Raw genomic sequence first — 25,209 nt, forward strand, 5'->3', positions numbered from 1 at the left:
TAGATACAGACACCCGTTTCACGAGGCGAGTCTCCAAAATTACTGCAGGTGCGTCGGTCGTGCAGTCACACGACGTGAAGCACCCGGTAACTGTAGGAGGTGTGCACTGGGATAAACCCTGTAAGCCCGCAGACCTTCCCGGGCAAATGCAAACTTGGGGACGCAGGCTCAAAGCACCCAGGCGTCCCCGCTGCAGCGTGCCCTGACGCTTACCTACCGAACGAAGGAGAAGAACAGTGACAAAGGGAGACGGTACCTCTTTATCAGAAAAGAAATCGGCCTCGTCCGGTTCTCCGCTTTGGGGCACTGTCACGTGGCCTGTAAGAAGGAGTCACACGTACATTAATGGGGACACGAACCTCTGGGGACTTCAAACCCCCCCCTCCTCTCCTCACCTATCCCCAACTCATGCGTGCTTCAGTGCAACCAAGGGGCACAAAAGGAGGTCAGGGGGCTAAAGCACTTCCTGGAAGGAGAAGCGCCGTCGTGCTGGGATCTCTGTGAGGACAGGTGGCAAAGGCCAACCGCCCAAAAGGGGACGGATACTGTGCCAGGACCTACACCTTCCAGGTGTTTCACAGTAGGCGTTCTGTTTAAGGGAGGCAGTGGGCATCGAATCCAGGAAGTCCTGCAGGCTAAGCATGCATTCACTCTACCGCAGAGCTGCACTGCTCCCTCCGAAAATTGAGTTTCTGGACAGACGCCTGATCAAGCCAAGAGAGGGACAGCAAAGCCCCAGACGTGTACACTAGCTTACCGAACGTGTCAGCTGGGCCAGCTCCATCAACACAGCTCAACGTGTCATGCGCTGTTACTGGCCCTGGAGCAAGTCCAAACGTCTGGCTATCGGTTGCTGGCTCAGTCGCCAACCCCTAGGAACACAGAGGGCAATGAAACAAGAACCGAACGCCAGAAACCATCACATTCACGCACGGGCTCTTTCCCCCACTTAGTCATGGGGACAACAAGTACGCACGCCACCTCTCAGATCATAAGCCCTCTCCCCTGGGAGGAGCTGCCGATACACATAAAAGGGAGGCCCTTCTCTCGACTCTGCCACCGGGAGGGAGCCAGGAAGACGACTCGCCACGCAGAAGTCTGACCGCTCTCCAACCCAGGGCGGAGGCATACGGCGAACGGCACAAGGGACAGGAGAGCCCGTGGCAGGTCGCTAGGTCACGGAGCGCTGGGAAGCCCGCACTGGGTCTTCAGAGACACAACCCAGTGCACACAGGGGGAAGCGAGGGCGCTTCCGGGGAAGGGCAGCCTGGGCCAAAGGCTGCGGGGTCAAGCATCAGAGGAAGTCGCAAGGGAAACTACAGCACTGTTACTGGCGATGGGCTGGAAAAGGGCAAAAGCCCCTACACTCAAGGCCAGACATCCCCTGGTAACTTTCAGATCAGGATGGCCACAGGAAAAAAAGCCAAGATCAAACGACGACAGGAAAGCACCTGACTGCCACAGGGCTCTGTCCGCCTCCAGCGTCCCCTCATAAACGCTAACGGAAAAGAACTGGGCCGCACCACGTAGATACAGACACCCGTTTCACGAGGCGAGTCTCCAAAATTACTGCAGGTGCGTCGGTCGTGCAGTCACACGACGTGAAGCACCCGGTAACTGTAGGAGGTGTGCACTGGGATAAACCCTGTAAGCCCGCAGACCTTCCCGGGCAAATGCAAACTTGGGGACGCAGGCTCAAAGCACCCAGGCGTCCCCGCTGCAGCGTGCCCTGACGCTTACCTACCGAACGAAGGAGAAGAACAGTGACAAAGGGAGACGGTACCTCTTTATCAGAAAAGAAATCGGCCTCGTCCGGTTCTCCGCTTTGGGGCACTGTCACGTGGCCTGTAAGAAGGAGTCACACGTACATTAATGGGGACACGAACCTCTGGGGACTTCAAACCCCCCCCTCCTCTCCTCACCTATCCCCAACTCATGCGTGCTTCAGTGCAACCAAGGGGCACAAAAGGAGGTCAGGGGGCTAAAGCACTTCCTGGAAGGAGAAGCGCCGTCGTGCTGGGATCTCTGTGAGGACAGGTGGCAAAGGCCAACCGCCCAAAAGGGGACGGATACTGTGCCAGGACCTACACCTTCCAGGTGTTTCACAGTAGGCGTTCTGTTTAAGGGAGGCAGTGGGCATCGAATCCAGGAAGTCCTGCAGGCTAAGCATGCATTCACTCTACCGCAGAGCTGCACTGCTCCCTCCGAAAATTGAGTTTCTGGACAGACGCCTGATCAAGCCAAGAGAGGGACAGCAAAGCCCCAGACGTGTACACTAGCTTACCGAACGTGTCAGCTGGGCCAGCTCCATCAACACAGCTCAACGTGTCATGCGCTGTTACTGGCCCTGGAGCAAGTCCAAACGTCTGGCTATCGGTTGCTGGCTCAGTCGCCAACCCCTAGGAACACAGAGGGCAATGAAACAAGAACCCAACGCCAGAAACCATCACATTCACGCACGGGCTCTTTCCCCCAGTTAGTCATGGGGACAACAAGTACGCACGCCACCTCTCAGATCATAAGCCCTCTCCCCTGGGAGGAGCTGCCGATACACATAAAAGGGAGGCCCTTCTCTCGACTCTGCCACCGGGAGGGAGCCAGGAAGACGACTCGCCACGCAGAAGTCTGACCGCTCTCCAACCCAGGGCGGAGGCATACGGCGAACGGCACAAGGGACAGGAGAGCCCGTGGCAGGTCGCTAGGTCACGGAGCGCTGGGAAGCCCGCACTGGGTCTTCAGAGACACAACCCAGTGCACACAGGGGGAAGCGAGGGCGCTTCCGGGGAAGGGCAGCCTGGGCCAAAGGCTGCGGGGTCAAGCATCAGAGGAAGTCGCAAGGGAAACTACAGCACTGTTACTGGCGATGGGCTGGAAAAGGGCAAAAGCCCCTACACTCAAGGCCAGACATCCCCTGGTAACTTTCAGATCAGGATGGCCACAGGAAAAAAAGCCAAGATCAAACGACGACAGGAAAGCACCTGACTGCCACAGGGCTCTGTCCGCCTCCAGCGTCCCCTCATAAACGCTAACGGAAAAGAACTGGGCCACACCACGTAGATACAGACACCCGTTTCACGAGGCGAGTCTCCAAAATTACTGCAGGTGCGTCGGTCGTGCAGTCACACGACGTGAAGCACCCGGTAACTGTAGGAGGTGTGCACTGGGATAAACCCTGTAAGCCCGCAGACCTTCCCGGGCAAATGCAAACTTGGGGACGCAGGCTCAAAGCACCCAGGCGTCCCCGCTGCAGCGTGCCCTGACGCTTACCTACCGAACGAAGGAGAAGAACAGTGACAAAGGGAGACGGTACCTCTTTATCAGAAAAGAAATCGGCCTCGTCCGGTTCTCCGCTTTGGGGCACTGTCACGTGGCCTGTAAGAAGGAGTCACACGTACATTAATGGGGACACGAACCTCTGGGGACTTCAAACCCCCCCCTCCTCTCCTCACCTATCCCCAACTCATGCGTGCTTCAGTGCAACCAAGGGGCACAAAAGGAGGTCAGGGGGCTAAAGCACTTCCTGGAAGGAGAAGCGCCGTCGTGCTGGGATCTCTGTGAGGACAGGTGGCAAAGGCCAACCGCCCAAAAGGGGACGGATACTGTGCCAGGACCTACACCTTCCAGGTGTTTCACAGTAGGCGTTCTGTTTAAGGGAGGCAGTGGGCATCGAATCCAGGAAGTCCTGCAGGCTAAGCATGCATTCACTCTACCGCAGAGCTGCACTGCTCCCTCCGAAAATTGAGTTTCTGGACAGACGCCTGATCAAGCCAAGAGAGGGACAGCAAAGCCCCAGACGTGTACACTAGCTTACCGAACGTGTCAGCTGGGCCAGCTCCATCAACACAGCTCAACGTGTCATGCGCTGTTACTGGCCCTGGAGCAAGTCCAAACGTCTGGCTATCGGTTGCTGGCTCAGTCGCCAACCCCTAGGAACACAGAGGGCAATGAAACAAGAACCGAACGCCAGAAACCATCACATTCACGCACGGGCTCTTTCCCCCAGTTAGTCATGGGGACAACAAGTACGCACGCCACCTCTCAGATCATAAGCCCTCTCCCCTGGGAGGAGCTGCCGATACACATAAAAGGGAGGCCCTTCTCTCGACTCTGCCACCGGGAGGGAGCCAGGAAGACGACTCGCCACGCAGAAGTCTGACCGCTCTCCAACCCAGGGCGGAGGCATACGGCGAACGGCACAAGGGACAGGAGAGCCCGTGGCAGGTCGCTAGGTCACGGAGCGCTGGGAAGCCCGCACTGGGTCTTCAGAGACACAACCCAGTGCACACAGGGGGAAGCGAGGGCGCTTCCGGGGAAGGGCAGCCTGGGCCAAAGGCTGCGGGGTCAAGCATCAGAGGAAGTCGCAAGGGAAACTACAGCACTGTTACTGGCGATGGGCTGGAAAAGGGCAAAAGCCCCTACACTCAAGGCCAGACATCCCCTGGTAACTTTCAGATCAGGATGGCCACAGGAAAAAAAGCCAAGATCAAACGACGACAGGAAAGCACCTGACTGCCACAGGGCTCTGTCCGCCTCCAGCGTCCCCTCATAAACGCTAACGGAAAAGAACTGGGCCACACCACGTAGATACAGACACCCGTTTCACGAGGCGAGTCTCCAAAATTACTGCAGGTGCGTCGGTCGTGCAGTCACACGACGTGAAGCACCCGGTAACTGTAGGAGGTGTGCACTGGGATAAACCCTGTAAGCCCGCAGACCTTCCCGGGCAAATGCAAACTTGGGGACGCAGGCTCAAAGCACCCAGGCGTCCCCGCTGCAGCGTGCCCTGACGCTTACCTACCGAACGAAGGAGAAGAACAGTGACAAAGGGAGACGGTACCTCTTTATCAGAAAAGAAATCGGCCTCGTCCGGTTCTCCGCTTTGGGGCACTGTCACGTGGCCTGTAAGAAGGAGTCACACGTACATTAATGGGGACACGAACCTCTGGGGACTTCAAACCCCCCCCTCCTCTCCTCACCTATCCCCAACTCATGCGTGCTTCAGTGCAACCAAGGGGCACAAAAGGAGGTCAGGGGGCTAAAGCACTTCCTGGAAGGAGAAGCGCCGTCGTGCTGGGATCTCTGTGAGGACAGGTGGCAAAGGCCAACCGCCCAAAAGGGGACGGATACTGTGCCAGGACCTACACCTTCCAGGTGTTTCACAGTAGGCGTTCTGTTTAAGGGAGGCAGTGGGCATCGAATCCAGGAAGTCCTGCAGGCTAAGCATGCATTCACTCTACCGCAGAGCTGCACTGCTCCCTCCGAAAATTGAGTTTCTGGACAGACGCCTGATCAAGCCAAGAGAGGGACAGCAAAGCCCCAGACGTGTACACTAGCTTACCGAACGTGTCAGCTGGGCCAGCTCCATCAACACAGCTCAACGTGTCATGCGCTGTTACTGGCCCTGGAGCAAGTCCAAACGTCTGGCTATCGGTTGCTGGCTCAGTCGCCAACCCCTAGGAACACAGAGGGCAATGAAACAAGAACCGAACGCCAGAAACCATCACATTCACGCACGGGCTCTTTCCCCCAGTTAGTCATGGGGACAACAAGTACGCACGCCACCTCTCAGATCATAAGCCCTCTCCCCTGGGAGGAGCTGCCGATACACATAAAAGGGAGGCCCTTCTCTCGACTCTGCCACCGGGAGGGAGCCAGGAAGACGACTCGCCACGCAGAAGTCTGACCGCTCTCCAACCCAGGGCGGAGGCATACGGCGAACGGCACAAGGGACAGGAGAGCCCGTGGCAGGTCGCTAGGTCACGGAGCGCTGGGAAGCCCGCACTGGGTCTTCAGAGACACAACCCAGTGCACACAGGGGGAAGCGAGGGCGCTTCCGGGGAAGGGCAGCCTGGGCCAAAGGCTGCGGGGTCAAGCATCAGAGGAAGTCGCAAGGGAAACTACAGCACTGTTACTGGCGATGGGCTGGAAAAGGGCAAAAGCCCCTACACTCAAGGCCAGACATCCCCTGGTAACTTTCAGATCAGGATGGCCACAGGAAAAAAAGCCAAGATCAAACGACGACAGGAAAGCACCTGACTGCCACAGGGCTCTGTCCGCCTCCAGCGTCCCCTCATAAACGCTAACGGAAAAGAACTGGGCCACACCACGTAGATACAGACACCCGTTTCACGAGGCGAGTCTCCAAAATTACTGCAGGTGCGTCGGTCGTGCAGTCACACGACGTGAAGCACCCGGTAACTGTAGGAGGTGTGCACTGGGATAAACCCTGTAAGCCCGCAGACCTTCCCGGGCAAATGCAAACTTGGGGACGCAGGCTCAAAGCACCCAGGCGTCCCCGCTGCAGCGTGCCCTGACGCTTACCTACCGAACGAAGGAGAAGAACAGTGACAAAGGGAGACGGTACCTCTTTATCAGAAAAGAAATCGGCCTCGTCCGGTTCTCCGCTTTGGGGCACTGTCACGTGGCCTGTAAGAAGGAGTCACACGTACATTAATGGGGACACGAACCTCTGGGGACTTCAAACCCCCCCCTCCTCTCCTCACCTATCCCCAACTCATGCGTGCTTCAGTGCAACCAAGGGGCACAAAAGGAGGTCAGGGGGCTAAAGCACTTCCTGGAAGGAGAAGCGCCGTCGTGCTGGGATCTCTGTGAGGACAGGTGGCAAAGGCCAACCGCCCAAAAGGGGACGGATACTGTGCCAGGACCTACACCTTCCAGGTGTTTCACAGTAGGCGTTCTGTTTAAGGGAGGCAGTGGGCATCGAATCCAGGAAGTCCTGCAGGCTAAGCATGCATTCACTCTACCGCAGAGCTGCACTGCTCCCTCCGAAAATTGAGTTTCTGGACAGACGCCTGATCAAGCCAAGAGAGGGACAGCAAAGCCCCAGACGTGTACACTAGCTTACCGAACGTGTCAGCTGGGCCAGCTCCATCAACACAGCTCAACGTGTCATGCGCTGTTACTGGCCCTGGAGCAAGTCCAAACGTCTGGCTATCGGTTGCTGGCTCAGTCGCCAACCCCTAGGAACACAGAGGGCAATGAAACAAGAACCCAACGCCAGAAACCATCACATTCACGCACGGGCTCTTTCCCCCACTTAGTCATGGGGACAACAAGTACGCACGCCACCTCTCAGATCATAAGCCCTCTCCCCTGGGAGGAGCTGCCGATACACATAAAAGGGAGGCCCTTCTCTCGACTCTGCCACCGGGAGGGAGCCAGGAAGACGACTCGCCACGCAGAAGTCTGACCGCTCTCCAACCCAGGGCGGAGGCATACGGCGAACGGCACAAGGGACAGGAGAGCCCGTGGCAGGTCGCTAGGTCACGGAGCGCTGGGAAGCCCGCACTGGGTCTTCAGAGACACAACCCAGTGCACACAGGGGGAAGCGAGGGCGCTTCCGGGGAAGGGCAGCCTGGGCCAAAGGCTGCGGGGTCAAGCATCAGAGGAAGTCGCAAGGGAAACTACAGCACTGTTACTGGCGATGGGCTGGAAAAGGGCAAAAGCCCCTACACTCAAGGCCAGACATCCCCTGGTAACTTTCAGATCAGGATGGCCACAGGAAAAAAAGCCAAGATCAAACGACGACAGGAAAGCACCTGACTGCCACAGGGCTCTGTCCGCCTCCAGCGTCCCCTCATAAACGCTAACGGAAAAGAACTGGGCCACACCACGTAGATACAGACACCCGTTTCACGAGGCGAGTCTCCAAAATTACTGCAGGTGCGTCGGTCGTGCAGTCACACGACGTGAAGCACCCGGTAACTGTAGGAGGTGTGCACTGGGATAAACCCTGTAAGCCCGCAGACCTTCCCGGGCAAATGCAAACTTGGGGACGCAGGCTCAAAGCACCCAGGCGTCCCCGCTGCAGCGTGCCCTGACGCTTACCTACCGAACGAAGGAGAAGAACAGTGACAAAGGGAGACGGTACCTCTTTATCAGAAAAGAAATCGGCCTCGTCCGGTTCTCCGCTTTGGGGCACTGTCACGTGGCCTGTAAGAAGGAGTCACACGTACATTAATGGGGACACGAACCTCTGGGGACTTCAAACCCCCCCCTCCTCTCCTCACCTATCCCCAACTCATGCGTGCTTCAGTGCAACCAAGGGGCACAAAAGGAGGTCAGGGGGCTAAAGCACTTCCTGGAAGGAGAAGCGCCGTCGTGCTGGGATCTCTGTGAGGACAGGTGGCAAAGGCCAACCGCCCAAAAGGGGACGGATACTGTGCCAGGACCTACACCTTCCAGGTGTTTCACAGTAGGCGTTCTGTTTAAGGGAGGCAGTGGGCATCGAATCCAGGAAGTCCTGCAGGCTAAGCATGCATTCACTCTACCGCAGAGCTGCACTGCTCCCTCCGAAAATTGAGTTTCTGGACAGACGCCTGATCAAGCCAAGAGAGGGACAGCAAAGCCCCAGACGTGTACACTAGCTTACCGAACGTGTCAGCTGGGCCAGCTCCATCAACACAGCTCAACGTGTCATGCGCTGTTACTGGCCCTGGAGCAAGTCCAAACGTCTGGCTATCGGTTGCTGGCTCAGTCGCCAACCCCTAGGAACACAGAGGGCAATGAAACAAGAACCGAACGCCAGAAACCATCACATTCACGCACGGGCTCTTTCCCCCAGTTAGTCATGGGGACAACAAGTACGCACGCCACCTCTCAGATCATAAGCCCTCTCCCCTGGGAGGAGCTGCCGATACACATAAAAGGGAGGCCCTTCTCTCGACTCTGCCACCGGGAGGGAGCCAGGAAGACGACTCGCCACGCAGAAGTCTGACCGCTCTCCAACCCAGGGCGGAGGCATACGGCGAACGGCACAAGGGACAGGAGAGCCCGTGGCAGGTCGCTAGGTCACGGAGCGCTGGGAAGCCCGCACTGGGTCTTCAGAGACACAACCCAGTGCACACAGGGGGAAGCGAGGGCGCTTCCGGGGAAGGGCAGCCTGGGCCAAAGGCTGCGGGGTCAAGCATCAGAGGAAGTCGCAAGGGAAACTACAGCACTGTTACTGGCGATGGGCTGGAAAAGGGCAAAAGCCCCTACACTCAAGGCCAGACATCCCCTGGTAACTTTCAGATCAGGATGGCCACAGGAAAAAAAGCCAAGATCAAACGACGACAGGAAAGCACCTGACTGCCACAGGGCTCTGTCCGCCTCCAGCGACCCCTCATAAACGCTAACGGAAAAGAACTGGGCCGCACCACGTAGATACAGACACCCGTTTCACGAGGCGAGTCTCCAAAATTACTGCAGGTGCGTCGGTCGTGCAGTCACACGACGTGAAGCACCCGGTAACTGTAGGAGGTGTGCACTGGGATAAACCCTGTAAGCCCGCAGACCTTCCCGGGCAAATGCAAACTTGGGGACGCAGGCTCAAAGCACCCAGGCGTCCCCGCTGCAGCGTGCCCTGACGCTTACCTACCGAACGAAGGAGAAGAACAGTGACAAAGGGAGACGGTACCTCTTTATCAGAAAAGAAATCGGCCTCGTCCGGTTCTCCGCTTTGGGGCACTGTCACGTGGCCTGTAAGAAGGAGTCACACGTACATTAATGGGGACACGAACCTCTGGGGACTTCAAACCCCCCCTCCTCTCCTCACCTATCCCCAACTCATGCGTGCTTCAGTGCAACCAAGGGGCACAAAAGGAGGTCAGGGGGCTAAAGCACTTCCTGGAAGGAGAAGCGCCGTCGTGCTGGGATCTCTGTGAGGACAGGTGGCAAAGGCCAACCGCCCAAAAGGGGACGGATACTGTGCCAGGACCTACACCTTCCAGGTGTTTCACAGTAGGCGTTCTGTTTAAGGGAGGCAGTGGGCATCGAATCCAGGAAGTCCTGCAGGCTAAGCATGCATTCACTCTACCGCAGAGCTGCACTGCTCCCTCCGAAAATTGAGTTTCTGGACAGACGCCTGATCAAGCCAAGAGAGGGACAGCAAAGCCCCAGACGTGTACACTAGCTTACCGAACGTGTCAGCTGGGCCAGCTCCATCAACACAGCTCAACGTGTCATGCGCTGTTACTGGCCCTGGAGCAAGTCCAAACGTCTGGCTATCGGTTGCTGGCTCAGTCGCCAACCCCTAGGAACACAGAGGGCAATGAAACAAGAACCCAACGCCAGAAACCATCACATTCACGCACGGGCTCTTTCCCCCACTTAGTCATGGGGACAACAAGTACGCACGCCACCTCTCAGATCATAAGCCCTCTCCCCTGGGAGGAGCTGCCGATACACATAAAAGGGAGGCCCTTCTCTCGACTCTGCCACCGGGAGGGAGCCAGGAAGACGACTCGCCACGCAGAAGTCTGACCGCTCTCCAACCCAGGGCGGAGGCATACGGCGAACGGCACAAGGGACAGGAGAGCCCGTGGCAGGTCGCTAGGTCACGGAGCGCTGGGAAGCCCGCACTGGGTCTTCAGAGACACAACCCAGTGCACACAGGGGGAAGCGAGGGCGCTTCCGGGGAAGGGCAGCCTGGGCCAAAGGCTGCGGGGTCAAGCATCAGAGGAAGTCGCAAGGGAAACTACAGCACTGTTACTGGCGATGGGCTGGAAAAGGGCAAAAGCCCCTACACTCAAGGCCAGACATCCCCTGGTAACTTTCAGATCAGGATGGCCACAGGAAAAAAAGCCAAGATCAAACGACGACAGGAAAGCACCTGACTGCCACAGGGCTCTGTCCGCCTCCAGCGTCCCCTCATAAACGCTAACGGAAAAGAACTGGGCCGCACCACGTAGATACAGACACCCGTTTCACGAGGCGAGTCTCCAAAATTACTGCAGGTGCGTCGGTCGTGCAGTCACACGACGTGAAGCACCCGGTAACTGTAGGAGGTGTGCACTGGGATAAACCCTGTAAGCCCGCAGACCTTCCCGGGCAAATGCAAACTTGGGGACGCAGGCTCAAAGCACCCAGGCGTCCCCGCTGCAGCGTGCCCTGACGCTTACCTACCGAACGAAGGAGAAGAACAGTGACAAAGGGAGACGGTACCTCTTTATCAGAAAAGAAATCGGCCTCGTCCGGTTCTCCGCTTTGGGGCACTGTCACGTGGCCTGTAAGAAGGAGTCACACGTACATTAATGGGGACACGAACCTCTGGGGACTTCAAACCCCCCCCTCCTCTCCTCACCTATCCCCAACTCATGCGTGCTTCAGTGCAACCAAGGGGCACAAAAGGAGGTCAGGGGGCTAAAGCACTTCCTGGAAGGAGAAGCGCCGTCGTGCTGGGATCTCTGTGAGGACAGGTGGCAAAGGCCAACCGCCCAAAAGGGGACGGATACTGTGCCAGGACCTACACCTTCCAGGTGTTTCACAGTAGGCGTTCTGTTTAAGGGAGGCAGTGGGCATCGAATCCAGGAAGTCCTGCAGGCTAAGCATGCATTCACTCTACCGCAGAGCTGCACTGCTCCCTCCGAAAATTGAGTTTCTGGACAGACGCCTGATCAAGCCAAGAGAGGGACAGCAAAGCCCCAGACGTGTACACTAGCTTACCGAACGTGTCAGCTGGGCCAGCTCCATCAACACAGCTCAACGTGTCATGCGCTGTTACTGGCCCTGGAGCAAGTCCAAACGTCTGGCTATCGGTTGCTGGCTCAGTCGCCAACCCCTAGGAACACAGAGGGCAATGAAACAAGAACCGAACGCCAGAAACCATCACATTCACGCACGGGCTCTTTCCCCCAGTTAGTCATGGGGACAACAAGTACGCACGCCACCTCTCAGATCATAAGCCCTCTCCCCTGGGAGGAGCTGCCGATACACATAAAAGGGAGGCCCTTCTCTCGACTCTGCCACCGGGAGGGAGCCAGGAAGACGACTCGCCACGCAGAAGTCTGACCGCTCTCCAACCCAGGGCGGAGGCATACGGCGAACGGCACAAGGGACAGGAGAGCCCGTGGCAGGTCGCTAGGTCACGGAGCGCTGGGAAGCCCGCACTGGGTCTTCAGAGACACAACCCAGTGCACACAGGGGGAAGCGAGGGCGCTTCCGGGGAAGGGCAGCCTGGGCCAAAGGCTGCGGGGTCAAGCATCAGAGGAAGTCGCAAGGGAAACTACAGCACTGTTACTGGCGATGGGCTGGAAAAGGGCAAAAGCCCCTACACTCAAGGCCAGACATCCCCTGGTAACTTTCAGATCAGGATGGCCACAGGAAAAAAAGCCAAGATCAAACGACGACAGGAAAGCACCTGACTGCCACAGGGCTCTGTCCGCCTCCAGCGTCCCCTCATAAACGCTAACGGAAAAGAACTGGGCCGCACCACGTAGATACAGACACCCGTTTCACGAGGCGAGTCTCCAAAATTACTGCAGGTGCGTCGGTCGTGCAGTCACACGACGTGAAGCACCCGGTAACTGTAGGAGGTGTGCACTGGGATAAACCCTGTAAGCCCGCAGACCTTCCCGGGCAAATGCAAACTTGGGGACGCAGGCTCAAAGCACCCAGGCGTCCCCGCTGCAGCGTGCCCTGACGCTTACCTACCGAACGAAGGAGAAGAACAGTGACAAAGGGAGACGGTACCTCTTTATCAGAAAAGAAATCGGCCTCGTCCGGTTCTCCGCTTTGGGGCACTGTCACGTGGCCTGTAAGAAGGAGTCACACGTACATTAATGGGGACACGAACCTCTGGGGACTTCAAACCCCCCCCTCCTCTCCTCACCTATCCCCAACTCATGCGTGCTTCAGTGCAACCAAGGGGCACAAAAGGAGGTCAGGGGGCTAAAGCACTTCCTGGAAGGAGAAGCGCCGTCGTGCTGGGATCTCTGTGAGGACAGGTGGCAAAGGCCAACCGCCCAAAAGGGGACGGATACTGTGCCAGGACCTACACCTTTCAGGTGTTTCACAGTAGGCGTTCTGTTTAAGGGAGGCAGTGGGCATCGAATCCAGGAAGTCCTGCAGGCTAAGCATGCATTCACTCTACCGCAGAGCTGCACTGCTCCCTCCGAAAATTGAGTTTCTGGACAGACGCCTGATCAAGCCAAGGGAGGGACAGCAAAGCCCCAGACGTGTACACTAGCTTACCGAACGTGTCAGCTGGGCCAGCTCCATCAACACAGCTCAACGTGTCATGCGCTGTTACTGGCCCTGGAGCAAGTCCAAACGTCTGGCTATCGGTTGCTGGCTCAGTCGCCAACCCCTAGGAACACAGAGGGCAATGAAACAAGAACCGAACGCCAGAAACCATCACATTCACGCACGGGCTCTTTCCCCCAGTTAGTCATGGGGACAACAAGTACGCACGCCACCTCTCAGATCATAAGCCCTCTCCCCTGGGAGGAGCTGCCGATACACATAAAAGGGAGGCCCTTCTCTCGACTCTGCCACCGGGAGGGAGCCAGGAAGACGACTCGCCACGCAGAAGTCTGACCGCTCTCCAACCCAGGGCGGAGGCATACGGCGAACGGCACAAGGGACAGGAGAGCCCGTGGCAGGTCGCTAGGTCACGGAGCGCTGGGAAGCCCGCACTGGGTCTTCAGAGACACAACCCAGTGCACACAGGGGGAAGCGAGGGCGCTTCCGGGGAAGGGCAGCCTGGGCCAAAGGCTGCGGGGTCAAGCATCAGAGGAAGTCGCAAGGGAAACTACAGCACTGTTACTGGCGATGGGCTGGAAAAGGGCAAAAGCCCCTACACTCAAGGCCAGACATCCCCTGGTAACTTTCAGATCAGGATGGCCACAGGAAAAAAAGCCAAGATCAAACGACGACAGGAAAGCACCTGACTGCCACAGGGCTCTGTCCGCCTCCAGCGTCCCCTCATAAACGCTAACGGAAAAGAACTGGGCCGCACCACGTAGATACAGACACCCGTTTCACGAGGCGAGTCTCCAAAATTACTGCAGGTGCGTCGGTCGTGCAGTCACACGACGTGAAGCACCCGGTAACTGTAGGAGGTGTGCACTGGGATAAACCCTGTAAGCCCGCAGACCTTCCCGGGCAAATGCAAACTTGGGGACGCAGGCTCAAAGCACCCAGGCGTCCCCGCTGCAGCGTGCCCTGACGCTTACCTACCGAACGAAGGAGAAGAACAGTGACAAAGGGAGACGGTACCTCTTTATCAGAAAAGAAATCGGCCTCGTCCGGTTCTCCGCTTTGGGGCACTGTCACGTGGCCTGTAAGAAGGAGTCACACGTACATTAATGGGGACACGAACCTCTGGGGACTTCAAACCCCCCCCTCCTCTCCTCACCTATCCCCAACTCATGCGTGCTTCAGTGCAACCAAGGGGCACAAAAGGAGGTCAGGGGGCTAAAGCACTTCCTGGAAGGAGAAGCGCCGTCGTGCTGGGATCTCTGTGAGGACAGGTGGCAAAGGCCAACCGCCCAAAAGGGGACGGATACTGTGCCAGGACCTACACCTTCCAGGTGTTTCACAGTAGGCGTTCTGTTTAAGGGAGGCAGTGGGCATCGAATCCAGGAAGTCCTGCAGGCTAAGCATGCATTCACTCTACCGCAGAGCTGCACTGCTCCCTCCGAAAATTGAGTTTCTGGACAGACGCCTGATCAAGCCAAGAGAGGGACAGCAAAGCCCCAGACGTGTACACTAGCTTACCGAACGTGTCAGCTGGGCCAGCTCCATCAACACAGCTCAACGTGTCATGCGCTGTTACTGGCCCTGGAGCAAGTCCAAACGTCTGGCTATCGGTTGCTGGCTCAGTCGCCAACCCCTAGGAACACAGAGGGCAATGAAACAAGAACCCAACGCCAGAAACCATCACATTCACGCACGGGCTCTTTCCCCCACTTAGTCATGGGGACAACAAGTACGCACGCCACCTCTCAGATCATAAGCCCTCTCCCCTGGGAGGAGCTGCCGATACACATAAAAGGGAGGCCCTTCTCTCGACTCTGCCACCGGGAGGGAGCCAGGAAGACGACTCGCCACGCAGAAGTCTGACCGCTCTCCAACCCAGGGCGGAGGCATACGGCGAACGGCACAAGGGACAGGAGAGCCCGTGGCAGGTCGCTAGGTCACGGAGCGCTGGGAAGCCCGCACTGGGTCTTCAGAGACACAACCCAGTGCACACAGGGGGAAGCGAGGGCGCTTCCGGGGAAGGGCAGCCTGGGCCAAAGGCTGCGGGGTCAAGCATCAGAGGAAGTCGCAAGGGAAACTACAGCACTGTTACTGGCGATGGGCTGGAAAAGGGCAAAAGCCCCTACACTCAAGGCCAGACATCCCCTGGTAACTTTCAGATCAGGATGGCCACAGGAAAAAAAGCCAAGATCAAACGACGACAGGAAAGCACCTGACTGCCACAGGGCTCTGTCCGCCTCCAGCGTCCCCTCATAAACGCTAACGGAAAAGAACTGGGCCGCACCACGTAGATACAGACACCCGTTTCACGAGGCGAGTCTCCAAAATTACTGCAGGTGCGTCGGTCGTGCAGTCACACGACGTGAAGCACCCGGTAACTGTAGGAGGTGTGCACTGGGATAAACCCTGTAAGCCCGCAGACCTTCCCGGGCAAATGCAAACTTGGGGACGCAGGCTCAAAGCACCCAGGCGTCCCCGCTGCAGCGTGCCCTGACGCTTACCTACCGAACGAAGGAGAAGAACAGTGACAAAGGGAGACGGTACCTCTTTATCAGAAAAGAAATCGGCCTCGTCCGGTTCTCCGCTTTGGGGCACTGTCACGTGGCCTGTAAGAAGGAGTCACACGTACATTAATGGGGACACGAACCTCTGGGGACTTCAAACCCCCCCCTCCTCTCCTCACCTATCCCCAACTCATGCGTGCTTCAGTGCAACCAAGGGGCACAAAAGGAGGTCAGGGGGCTAAAGCACTTCCTGGAAGGAGAAGCGCCGTCGTGCTGGGATCTCTGTGAGGACAGGTGGCAAAGGCCAACCGCCCAAAAGGGGACGGATACTGTGCCAGGACCTACACCTTTCAGGTGTTTCACAGTAGGCGTTCTGTTTAAGGGAGGCAGTGGGCATCGAATCCAGGAAGTCCTGCAGGCTAAGCATGCATTCACTCTACCGCAGAGCTGCACTGCTCCCTCCGAAAATTGAGTTTCTGGACAGACGCCTGATCAAGCCAAGAGAGGGACAGCAAAGCCCCAGACGTGTACACTAGCTTACCGAACGTGTCAGCTGGGCCAGCTCCATCAACACAGCTCAACGTGTCATGCGCTGTTACTGGCCCTGGAGCAAGTCCAAACGTCTGGCTATCGGTTGCTGGCTCAGTCGCCAACCCCTAGGAACACAGAGGGCAATGAAACAAGAACCCAACGCCAGAAACCATCACATTCACGCACGGGCTCTTTCCCCCACTTAGTCATGGGGACAACAAGTACGCACGCCACCTCTCAGATCATAAGCCCTCTCCCCTGGGAGGAGCTGCCGATACACATAAAAGGGAGGCCCTTCTCTCGACTCTGCCACCGGGAGGGAGCCAGGAAGACGACTCGCCACGCAGAAGTCTGACCGCTCTCCAACCCAGGGCGGAGGCATACGGCGAACGGCACAAGGGACAGGAGAGCCCGTGGCAGGTCGCTAGGTCACGGAGCGCTGGGAAGCCCGCACTGGGTCTTCAGAGACACAACCCAGTGCACACAGGGGGAAGCGAGGGCGCTTCCGGGGAAGGGCAGCCTGGGCCAAAGGCTGCGGGGTCAAGCATCAGAGGAAGTCGCAAGGGAAACTACAGCACTGTTACTGGCGATGGGCTGGAAAAGGGCAAAAGCCCCTACACTCAAGGCCAGACATCCCCTGGTAACTTTCAGATCAGGATGGCCACAGGAAAAAAAGCCAAGATCAAACGACGACAGGAAAGCACCTGACTGCCACAGGGCTCTGTCCGCCTCCAGCGTCCCCTCATAAACGCTAACGGAAAAGAACTGGGCCGCACCACGTAGATACAGACACCCGTTTCACGAGGCGAGTCTCCAAAATTACTGCAGGTGCGTCGGTCGTGCAGTCACACGACGTGAAGCACCCGGTAACTGTAGGAGGTGTGCACTGGGATAAACCCTGTAAGCCCGCAGACCTTCCCGGGCAAATGCAAACTTGGGGACGCAGGCTCAAAGCACCCAGGCGTCCCCGCTGCAGCGTGCCCTGACGCTTACCTACCGAACGAAGGAGAAGAACAGTGACAAAGGGAGACGGTACCTCTTTATCAGAAAAGAAATCGGCCTCGTCCGGTTCTCCGCTTTGGGGCACTGTCACGTGGCCTGTAAGAAGGAGTCACACGTACATTAATGGGGACACGAACCTCTGGGGACTTCAAATCCCCCCCTCCTCTCCTCACCTATCCCCAACTCATGCGTGCTTCAGTGCAACCAAGGGGCACAAAAGGAGGTCAGGGGGCTAAAGCACTTCCTGGAAGGAGAAGCGCCGTCGTGCTGGGATCTCTGTGAGGACAGGTGGCAAAGGCCAACCGCCCAAAAGGGGACGGATACTGTGCCAGGACCTACACCTTCCAGGTGTTTCACAGTAGGCGTTCTGTTTAAGGGAGGCAGTGGGCATCGAATCCAGGAAGTCCTGCAGGCTAAGCATGCATTCACTCTACCGCAGAGCTGCACTGCTCCCTCCGAAAATTGAGCTTCTGGACAGACGCCTGATCAAGCCAAGAGAGGGACAGCAAAGCCCCAGACGTGTACACTAGCTTACCGAACGTGTCAGCTGGGCCAGCTCCATCAACACAGCTCAACGTGTCATGCGCTGTTACTGGCCCTGGAGCAAGTCCAAACGTCTGGCTATCGGTTGCTGGCTCAGTCGCCAACCCCTAGGAACACAGAGGGCAATGAAACAAGAACCCAACGCCAGAAACCATCACATTCACGCACGGGCTCTTTCCCCCACTTAGTCATGGGGACAACAAGTACGCACGCCACCTCTCAGATCATAAGCCCTCTCCCCTGGGAGGAGCTGCCGATACACATAAAAGGGAGGCCCTTCTCTCGACTCTGCCACCGGGAGGGAGCCAGGAAGACGACTCGCCACGCAGAAGTCTGACCGCTCTCCAACCCAGGGCGGAGGCATACGGCGAACGGCACAAGGGACAGGAGAGCCCGTGGCAGGTCGCTAGGTCACGGAGCGCTGGGAAGCCCGCACTGGGTCTTCAGAGACACAACCCAGTGCACACAGGGGGAAGCGAGGGCGCTTCCGGGGAAGGGCAGCCTGGGCCAAAGGCTGCGGGGTCAAGCATCAGAGGAAGTCGCAAGGGAAACTACAGCACTGTTACTGGCGATGGGCTGGAAAAGGGCAAAAGCCCCTACACTCAAGGCCAGACATCCCCTGGTAACTTTCAGATCAGGATGGCCACAGGAAAAAAAGCCAAGATCAAACGATGGCAGGAAAGCACCTGACTGCCACAGGGCTCTGTCCGCCTCCAGCGTCCCCTCATAAACGCTAACGGAAAAGAACTGGGCCACACCACGTAGATACAGACACCCGTTTCACGAGGCGAGTCTCCAAAATTACTGCAGGTGCGTCGGTCGTGCAGTCACACGACGTGAAGCACCCGGTAACTGTAGGAGGTGTGCACTGGGATAAACCCTGTAAGCCCGCAGACCTTCCCGGGCAAATGCAAACTTGGGGACGCAGGCTCAAAGCACCCAGGCGTCCCCGCTGCAGCGTGCCCTGACGCTTACCTACCGAACGAAGGAGAAGAACAGTGACAAAGGGAGACGGTACCTCTTTATCAGAAAAGAAATCGGCCTCGTCCGGTTCTCCGCTTTGGGGCACTGTCACGTGGCCTGTAAGAAGGAGTCACACGTACATTAATGGGGACACGAACCTCTGGGGACTTCAAACCCCCCCCTCCTCTCCTCACCTATCCCCAACTCATGCGTGCTTCAGTGCAACCAAGGGGCACAAAAGGAGGTCAGGGGGCTAAAGCACTTCCTGGAAGGAGAAGCGCCGTCGTGCTGGGATCTCTGTGAGGACAGGTGGCAAAGGCCAACCGCCCAAAAGGGGACGGATACTGTGCCAGGACCTACACCTTCCAGGTGTTTCACAGTAGGCGTTCTGTTTAAGGGAGGCAGTGGGCATCGAATCCAGGAAGTCCTGCAGGCTAAGCATGCATTCACTCTACCGCAGAGCTGCACTGCTCCCTCCGAAAATTGAGCTTCTGGACAGACGCCTGATCAAGCCAAGAGAGGGACAGCAAAGCCCCAGACGTGTACACTAGCTTACCGAACGTGTCAGCTGGGCCAGCTCCATCAACACAGCTCAACGTGTCATGCGCTGTTACTGGCCCTGGAGCAAGTCCAAACGTCTGGCTATCGGTTGCTGGCTCAGTCGCCAACCCCTAGGAACACAGAGGGCAATGAAACAAGAACCCAACGCCAGAAACCATCACATTCACGCACGGGCTCTTTCCCCCACTTAGTCATGGGGACAACAAGTACGCACGCCACCTCTCAGATCATAAGCCCTCTCCCCTGGGAGGAGCTGCCGATACACATAAAAGGGAGGCCCTTCTCTCGACTCTGCCACCGGGAGGGAGCCAGGAAGACGACTCGCCACGCAGAAGTCTGACCGCTCTCCAACCCAGGGCGGAGGCATACGGCGAACGGCACAAGGGACAGGAGAGCCCGTGGCAGGTCGCTAGGTCACGGAGCGCTGGGAAGCCCGCACTGGGTCTTCAGAGACACAACCCAGTGCACACAGGGGGAAGCGAGGGCGCTTCCGGGGAAGGGCAGCCTGGGCCAAAGGCTGCGGGGTCAAGCATCAGAGGAAGTCGCAAGGGAAACTACAGCACTGTTACTGGCGATGGGCTGGAAAAGGGCAAAAGCCCCTACACTCAAGGCCAGACATCCCCTGGTAACTTTCAGATCAGGATGGCCACAGGAAAAAAAGCCAAGATCAAACGACGACAGGAAAGCACCTGACTGCCACAGGGCTCTGTCCGCCTCCAGCGTCCCCTCATAAACGCTAACGGAAAAGAACTGGGCCACACCACGTAGATACAGACACCCGTTTCACGAGGTGAGTCTCCAAAATTACTGCAGGTGCGTCGGTCGTGCAGTCACACGACGTGAAGCACCCGGTAACTGTAGGAGGTGTGCACTGGGATAAACCCTGTAAGCCCGCAGACCTTCCCGGGCAAATGCAAACTTGGGGACGCAGGCTCAAAGCACCCAGGCGTCCCCGCTGCAGCGTGCCCTGACGCTTACCTACCGAACGAAGGAGAAGAACAGTGACAAAGGGAGACGGTACCTCTTTATCAGAAAAGAAATCGGCCTCGTCCGGTTCTCCGCTTTGGGGCACTGTCACGTGGCCTGTAAGAAGGAGTCACACGTACATTAATGGGGACACGAACCTCTGGGGACTTCAACCCCCCCCTCCTCTCCTCACCTATCCCCAACTCATGCGTGCTTCAGTGCAACCAAGGGGCACAAAAGGAGGTCAGGGGGCTAAAGCGCTTCCTGGAAGGAGAAGCGCCGTCGTGCTGGGATCTCTGTGAGGACAGGTGGCAAAGGCCAACCGCCCAAAAGGGGACGGATACTGTGCCAGGACCTACACCTTCCAGGTGTTTCACAGTAGGCGTTCTGTTTAAGGGAGGCAGTGGGCATCGAATCCAGGAAGTCCTGCAGGCTAAGCATGCATTCACTCTACCGCAGAGCTGCACTGCTCCCTCCGAAAATTGAGTTTCTGGACAGACGCCTGATCAAGCCAAGAGAGGGACAGCAAAGCCCCAGACGTGTACACTAGCTTACCGAACGTGTCAGCTGGGCCAGCTCCATCAACACAGCTCAACGTGTCATGCGCTGTTACTGGCCCTGGAGCAAGTCCAAACGTCTGGCTATCGGTTGCTGGCTCAGTCGCCAACCCCTAGGAACACAGAGGGCAATGAAACAAGAACCCAACGCCAGAAACCATCACATTCACGCACGGGCTCTTTCCCCCACTTAGTCATGGGGACAACAAGTACGCACGCCACCTCTCAGATCATAAGCCCTCTCCCCTGGGAGGAGCTGCCGATACACATAAAAGGGAGGCCCTTCTCTCGACTCTGCCACCGGGAGGGAGCCAGGAAGACGACTCGCCACGCAGAAGTCTGACCGCTCTCCAACCCAGGGCGGAGGCATACGGCGAACGGCACAAGGGACAGGAGAGCCCGTGGCAGGTCGCTAGGTCACGGAGCGCTGGGAAGCCCGCACTGGGTCTTCAGAGACACAACCCAGTGCACACAGGGGGAAGCGAGGGCGCTTCCGGGGAAGGGCAGCCTGGGCCAAAGGCTGCGGGGTCAAGCATCAGAGGAAGTCGCAAGGGAAACTACAGCACTGTTACTGGCGATGGGCTGGAAAAGGGCAAAAGCCCCTACACTCAAGGCCAGACTTCCCTTCATAACTTTCAAATGACGATAGCTATGAAAAGGAGAAAGAATGCAAGGAAACCTAACCTCCACTCGTAAGTACCATGTTTCAATGTTGTTTAATAAAATATTATTTCAAGACCCCAAATGAATGTGTTTAGATACAATCAGTGGTTTGATTAGATCAGTGTGGCATATTATAAAATTACGTCATGTTGTCTTGTGACATTAAGGAAAGAATAATTTCTCAGTAATACATTAAAAATTGTAGTTAAAACGTTTAATCCACTAATGGAAATGGGAGACTGCAATGTGAAAACAAACCCCTGTTTATTTTTTATCAATGTGTTATACTTAAACTTTAAAATAATGGGAAAAATATTAACAAGAGGAAGTACCTCCATATTGTAAGAAGATTTTTGTTTCACTTCTTCAGATGGGCACATTGATGTAGCATCTGTAGAACGCAGTGAGACATACATTAATGAGAGTATCTGTAGTATAAACTGAAACCCCAGTAGGCGTCTATACTGTTTTGTAGGTAGTTCAATAGAAATCTGCAGAAAAGAAGTTGAAAGACAGCATTTTCTGGACAAAATATTTAATCAGTTAATGTATATTTCAAAATGCACACTAATAATTCATGTAAAAAGAAAGGGTATGAAACTTAGATTTCCACACTGTAGTTTTGTAACATTTAAAGCCTTTTTATATGAAGGTACCGGTGATTCAATCCAGGGAAGCCTTCATGCTAAGTAAGCATGTATTCTATTTACAACTCACCTATATCCTTCCGCGCTGTAAACTAGCTGCTCAGCGTTGATAAAATACAAAAAGAAAACACCTTTCAGTGTTTACTGTCTTACAAAACATGTTAGTTTGCTGAAGCATAACAACGTTTGAGCCTTCCCTGACAGATTACAAGCTTTCTCACATCACACTGAGTGGGAGACAGGTGTCAGGACCCTTGAGGAAGATACCACAGGCCACAGGTTCAGGTGTTTGCATAGCTAATCATCAGCTGTGGAAGGTCCAGGCTCCACTCGCTGGAGAAGATGATATGGGCAGGCTTCTCCTTCAGGGAGCCTAGAACGTGGTCGATGTTGAAAGCCCGTGTGAAACACAAGCATATCTTCCTTCCATCAGAGGACTCTTTTTCATTCTACAAGAGACACCTCCTCCCCAGGTCTGGGTGGGGAAGACGCGGTCCATCAAGTGTGTGTGCTAAGGGACTAGAGGAACACGCCAGTGGCCCCATTCAGGGTTGCCCATGCACTGGGAAGCTCTGGAGAGCGATCTGCCCTTCTTTTGCAGTGACTCAAAGAAGAAACAGAGTAATATGTTTTAATCTTACCAAGTGGAGCAGGTGGTGCTGGTGGGCGAGGCTGCACAGGGCACAAGGGTGGCCCAGGTGCAGGCGGCCCACTGGGTGATGATGGGCTGCTTATGAGGCATGCCATGCAGGCTGGTCCTGTGAAAGGATGGGGCCCTCCAACCCCCAGTGTCACCTGCAGAACACAAGGGAGAGCTGGGTTGGATGACAGACAAAAGGATCAAAACGGACAAAAGCTGGAACCCAACGCAGCAGCTGTCAGCACCGGGCACCCTCCCCTCCATCAGGTGCCCAGACAGCAGCACAGTGCCACACAGTCCACCCATCCCTCTGGGGCCTGCCTGCAGCCTGGGCCACACAGGAGGACATGGGGATAAAGCACGGTCGCCACACATCACCACCGCTGCCTGTACGTGGAAGAAGCCAAGGGGCCTGCCTGAGACCATGCACAGAGAGGTTCCAGCACACTGCCCAAGTAGCGCCTTCCCAACAGGCAGCCTCTCTGAGCAGAACAGCCCTCCCCACTGCCTTCCCCAACACCATGGAAGCTTGCTTGGTGTGGATTAGGAACACGGAGAAAGAAAGGACGTGGAGAGCCCATTCTCCACACATGGGAGCAGAGCCACAGCAGGGTCATCACTCTCTCTGCAGACCCCTGCCAGGCGCTCTCTGCTCCCTCCTCACAAAGGGCCCCTCTCCTCCCTGCAGGGGCTGCCTCTGGGTGTAAAGAACTCTGGAGAGCTGGGCATCCTGGAATCCTGCGGGGGCACTGCCCAAGTGCTCCAGAGGAGACGAGGTTGTTCTCAGAAGGTAGTCAGGCTCCGCTACAATCATCCTCATTCTCAGGGACATCTGCATTTTAAGTTCACTACGAAACGCACACTATGTGCAGCCTATGGGAAAGTGAAGTGGGAAGTCTCAGTCCCACAGCTGACATCAAAGGGATTTTAGCTCATGCGCAAAATCCCACAGTGTGTGATCACACAGTGGAGCAGCTCTGACAGCTTCCAGGGCAGGACCCACCCAGTGCAGGGTGAGGGATACAATGTCACCACTTTGCTGCCAATTGGAATCCCCCTGCAGGGAACAGGCATTTTCGCTGCGGGCACTTCCAGTTCCAGCCTCTATTTCCTACTACAAATGCAGCATCTCTGAGAGTCAGGCTTTTCTACCCAGAGTGCAACTGGAGGGAGTGTGGAAGATACAGTTACCTCCCCAGAAAAGACAGTGATGGGCTGTGACATTTACTACACCCACGAAGACTCACAGGTGCACAAAGCACACGGTGTAAAGCCGGAGGGAGGGCTTTGCTCAATTTTCAGTTACCAGGACTTGAGTGGACATTCTAAACAGGAGAATCCCCAGCCTGAGCCAGGAAACCTGTCAAAGAATGACGACAGGAACCTGTCTCAGTGACCCAAGAGCAATCCCAAGTGAAGGAGGTAAAAAGGAGTCAGACGAGCCAGAAGTCAGTGCAGAGCGAGGGCTCACCCTCCTCATGCTATTTCGAGAAACACACAAAGTCTGCACTCCTCAGCTTCCATGAACTCCCTGATGGCTTCTGTAGGCACCACCCAAGGTGACGGGGCTCAGGGAGAAGCCCACTGGCTCCTGGGCAAGAGTTTGAATTTCAAACGTAATGAAATGCCAGATCCGTCACAGAACACACAATCTGGAGACGAGGCCAGGAGCGGCTGCTGGGAAAACAAAATGATCACATTTTCCAGAACGACTTCCAACCGACAACGACACCCCACTTACCTGGGCCTCCAGGGCTGCCTCAGGCTGGCGGGAGCTGCCGGGCTGCACCGGAGCCGCCCCAGGTCCTGCATTGGAGAAAAACCACAGAAAGGATGGAGGATCAGGCTTTCCTGTGTGGACCCTCGTCAAGCATTACAACACTCCCAAGCCTTCCTTCACCGCTTCACGCTGGTTCCCACACCAGAACACAGCAGTGGCATCTCTCCTGACTCTCGATGTAGAGACCACATCTTCTAGTTTCTGGTATTTTCTTGACTAATTATCTGTGCAATGTCATAGCTCAGACTAGCTAGACAAATCACTAAGGGTGTGTTTCATCTGTCACAGATCCCTGAACATGTTCTATGTTGAAGGCATGTGTTTATCAGTGACATTTTTGCTTTCTGTCAGAAGAGATTTTTTTCCTCTTCAAGAGACACCTGCTTCCCAGGTCAAGATGGGGAAATCAGTCGGTCCATCAAATAAATATGTGTGCTAAGAACCTAGAAGAATGTTACCATGCCTTACATCTGATTTCCCCAGGCTTTGCAAAGCCCTGGAGTGACTTCTTCCCTTCCTTGCAAATACTCAACACGGAAACAGAGTTATATGCTTTCGTCTTACCAAAGAGTGGAGACAGAGGTGTTTGATAAGGTCCTGGAGAGCACCAGGGTGGACTCGGTGGCGGTGGCCTGTAACCCAAGAATGGTGCAGGTGGATATTCCGAGGGGTAGAACCTGCACGGAGCTGCTGAGATTGGATAGGGCACTCTTTCATTCCCATAGACCTGCAGGACAGAAGATTCAGTTTTGAAATATATGACTATTATGGAAAAGGACACACACACACGGTACCAGTCAAAACAGGAACAGTCCCTGTTACCCTCACATCAACCAGGGTTTATAAGCAGAGCATCAGTGCCAAAAAACTC

The 25,209-nt window shown here is 56.1% G+C and overlaps 1 protein-coding gene across 1 annotated transcript in view; it reads right to left on the minus strand.

Moving 5' to 3' along the window:
* LOC140685994 (uncharacterized) overlaps positions 1-25,209 on the minus strand; it is a 93,145-nt gene that overhangs the window by 52,901 nt on the left and 15,035 nt on the right. The window contains exons 13-44 of the mRNA XM_072938381.1: positions 24,903-25,065; positions 24,300-24,364; positions 22,560-22,713; positions 21,604-21,662; positions 20,607-20,721; positions 20,107-20,168; positions 19,081-19,195; positions 18,580-18,641; positions 17,554-17,668; positions 17,053-17,114; positions 16,027-16,141; positions 15,526-15,587; positions 14,500-14,614; positions 13,999-14,060; positions 12,973-13,087; positions 12,472-12,533; positions 11,446-11,560; positions 10,945-11,006; positions 9,919-10,033; positions 9,419-9,480; positions 8,393-8,507; positions 7,892-7,953; positions 6,866-6,980; positions 6,365-6,426; positions 5,339-5,453; positions 4,838-4,899; positions 3,812-3,926; positions 3,311-3,372; positions 2,285-2,399; positions 1,784-1,845; positions 758-872; positions 257-318 (exon numbers count right to left, since the gene is read on the minus strand). Of these exons, the coding sequence (XP_072794482.1) occupies positions 257-318; positions 758-872; positions 1,784-1,845; positions 2,285-2,399; positions 3,311-3,372; positions 3,812-3,926; positions 4,838-4,899; positions 5,339-5,453; positions 6,365-6,426; positions 6,866-6,980; positions 7,892-7,953; positions 8,393-8,507; positions 9,419-9,480; positions 9,919-10,033; positions 10,945-11,006; positions 11,446-11,560; positions 12,472-12,533; positions 12,973-13,087; positions 13,999-14,060; positions 14,500-14,614; positions 15,526-15,587; positions 16,027-16,141; positions 17,053-17,114; positions 17,554-17,668; positions 18,580-18,641; positions 19,081-19,195; positions 20,107-20,168; positions 20,607-20,721; positions 21,604-21,662; positions 22,560-22,713; positions 24,300-24,364; positions 24,903-25,065 (2,919 nt within the window). The remainder of the gene's footprint in view (positions 1-256; positions 319-757; positions 873-1,783; positions 1,846-2,284; positions 2,400-3,310; positions 3,373-3,811; positions 3,927-4,837; positions 4,900-5,338; positions 5,454-6,364; positions 6,427-6,865; positions 6,981-7,891; positions 7,954-8,392; positions 8,508-9,418; positions 9,481-9,918; positions 10,034-10,944; positions 11,007-11,445; positions 11,561-12,471; positions 12,534-12,972; positions 13,088-13,998; positions 14,061-14,499; positions 14,615-15,525; positions 15,588-16,026; positions 16,142-17,052; positions 17,115-17,553; positions 17,669-18,579; positions 18,642-19,080; positions 19,196-20,106; positions 20,169-20,606; positions 20,722-21,603; positions 21,663-22,559; positions 22,714-24,299; positions 24,365-24,902; positions 25,066-25,209) is intronic.

The sequence above is a fragment of the Vicugna pacos genome, chromosome 15, assembly GCF_048564905.1.
Source record: "Vicugna pacos chromosome 15, VicPac4, whole genome shotgun sequence".
In the NCBI taxonomy this organism is placed as follows: domain Eukaryota; kingdom Metazoa; phylum Chordata; class Mammalia; order Artiodactyla; family Camelidae; genus Vicugna; species Vicugna pacos.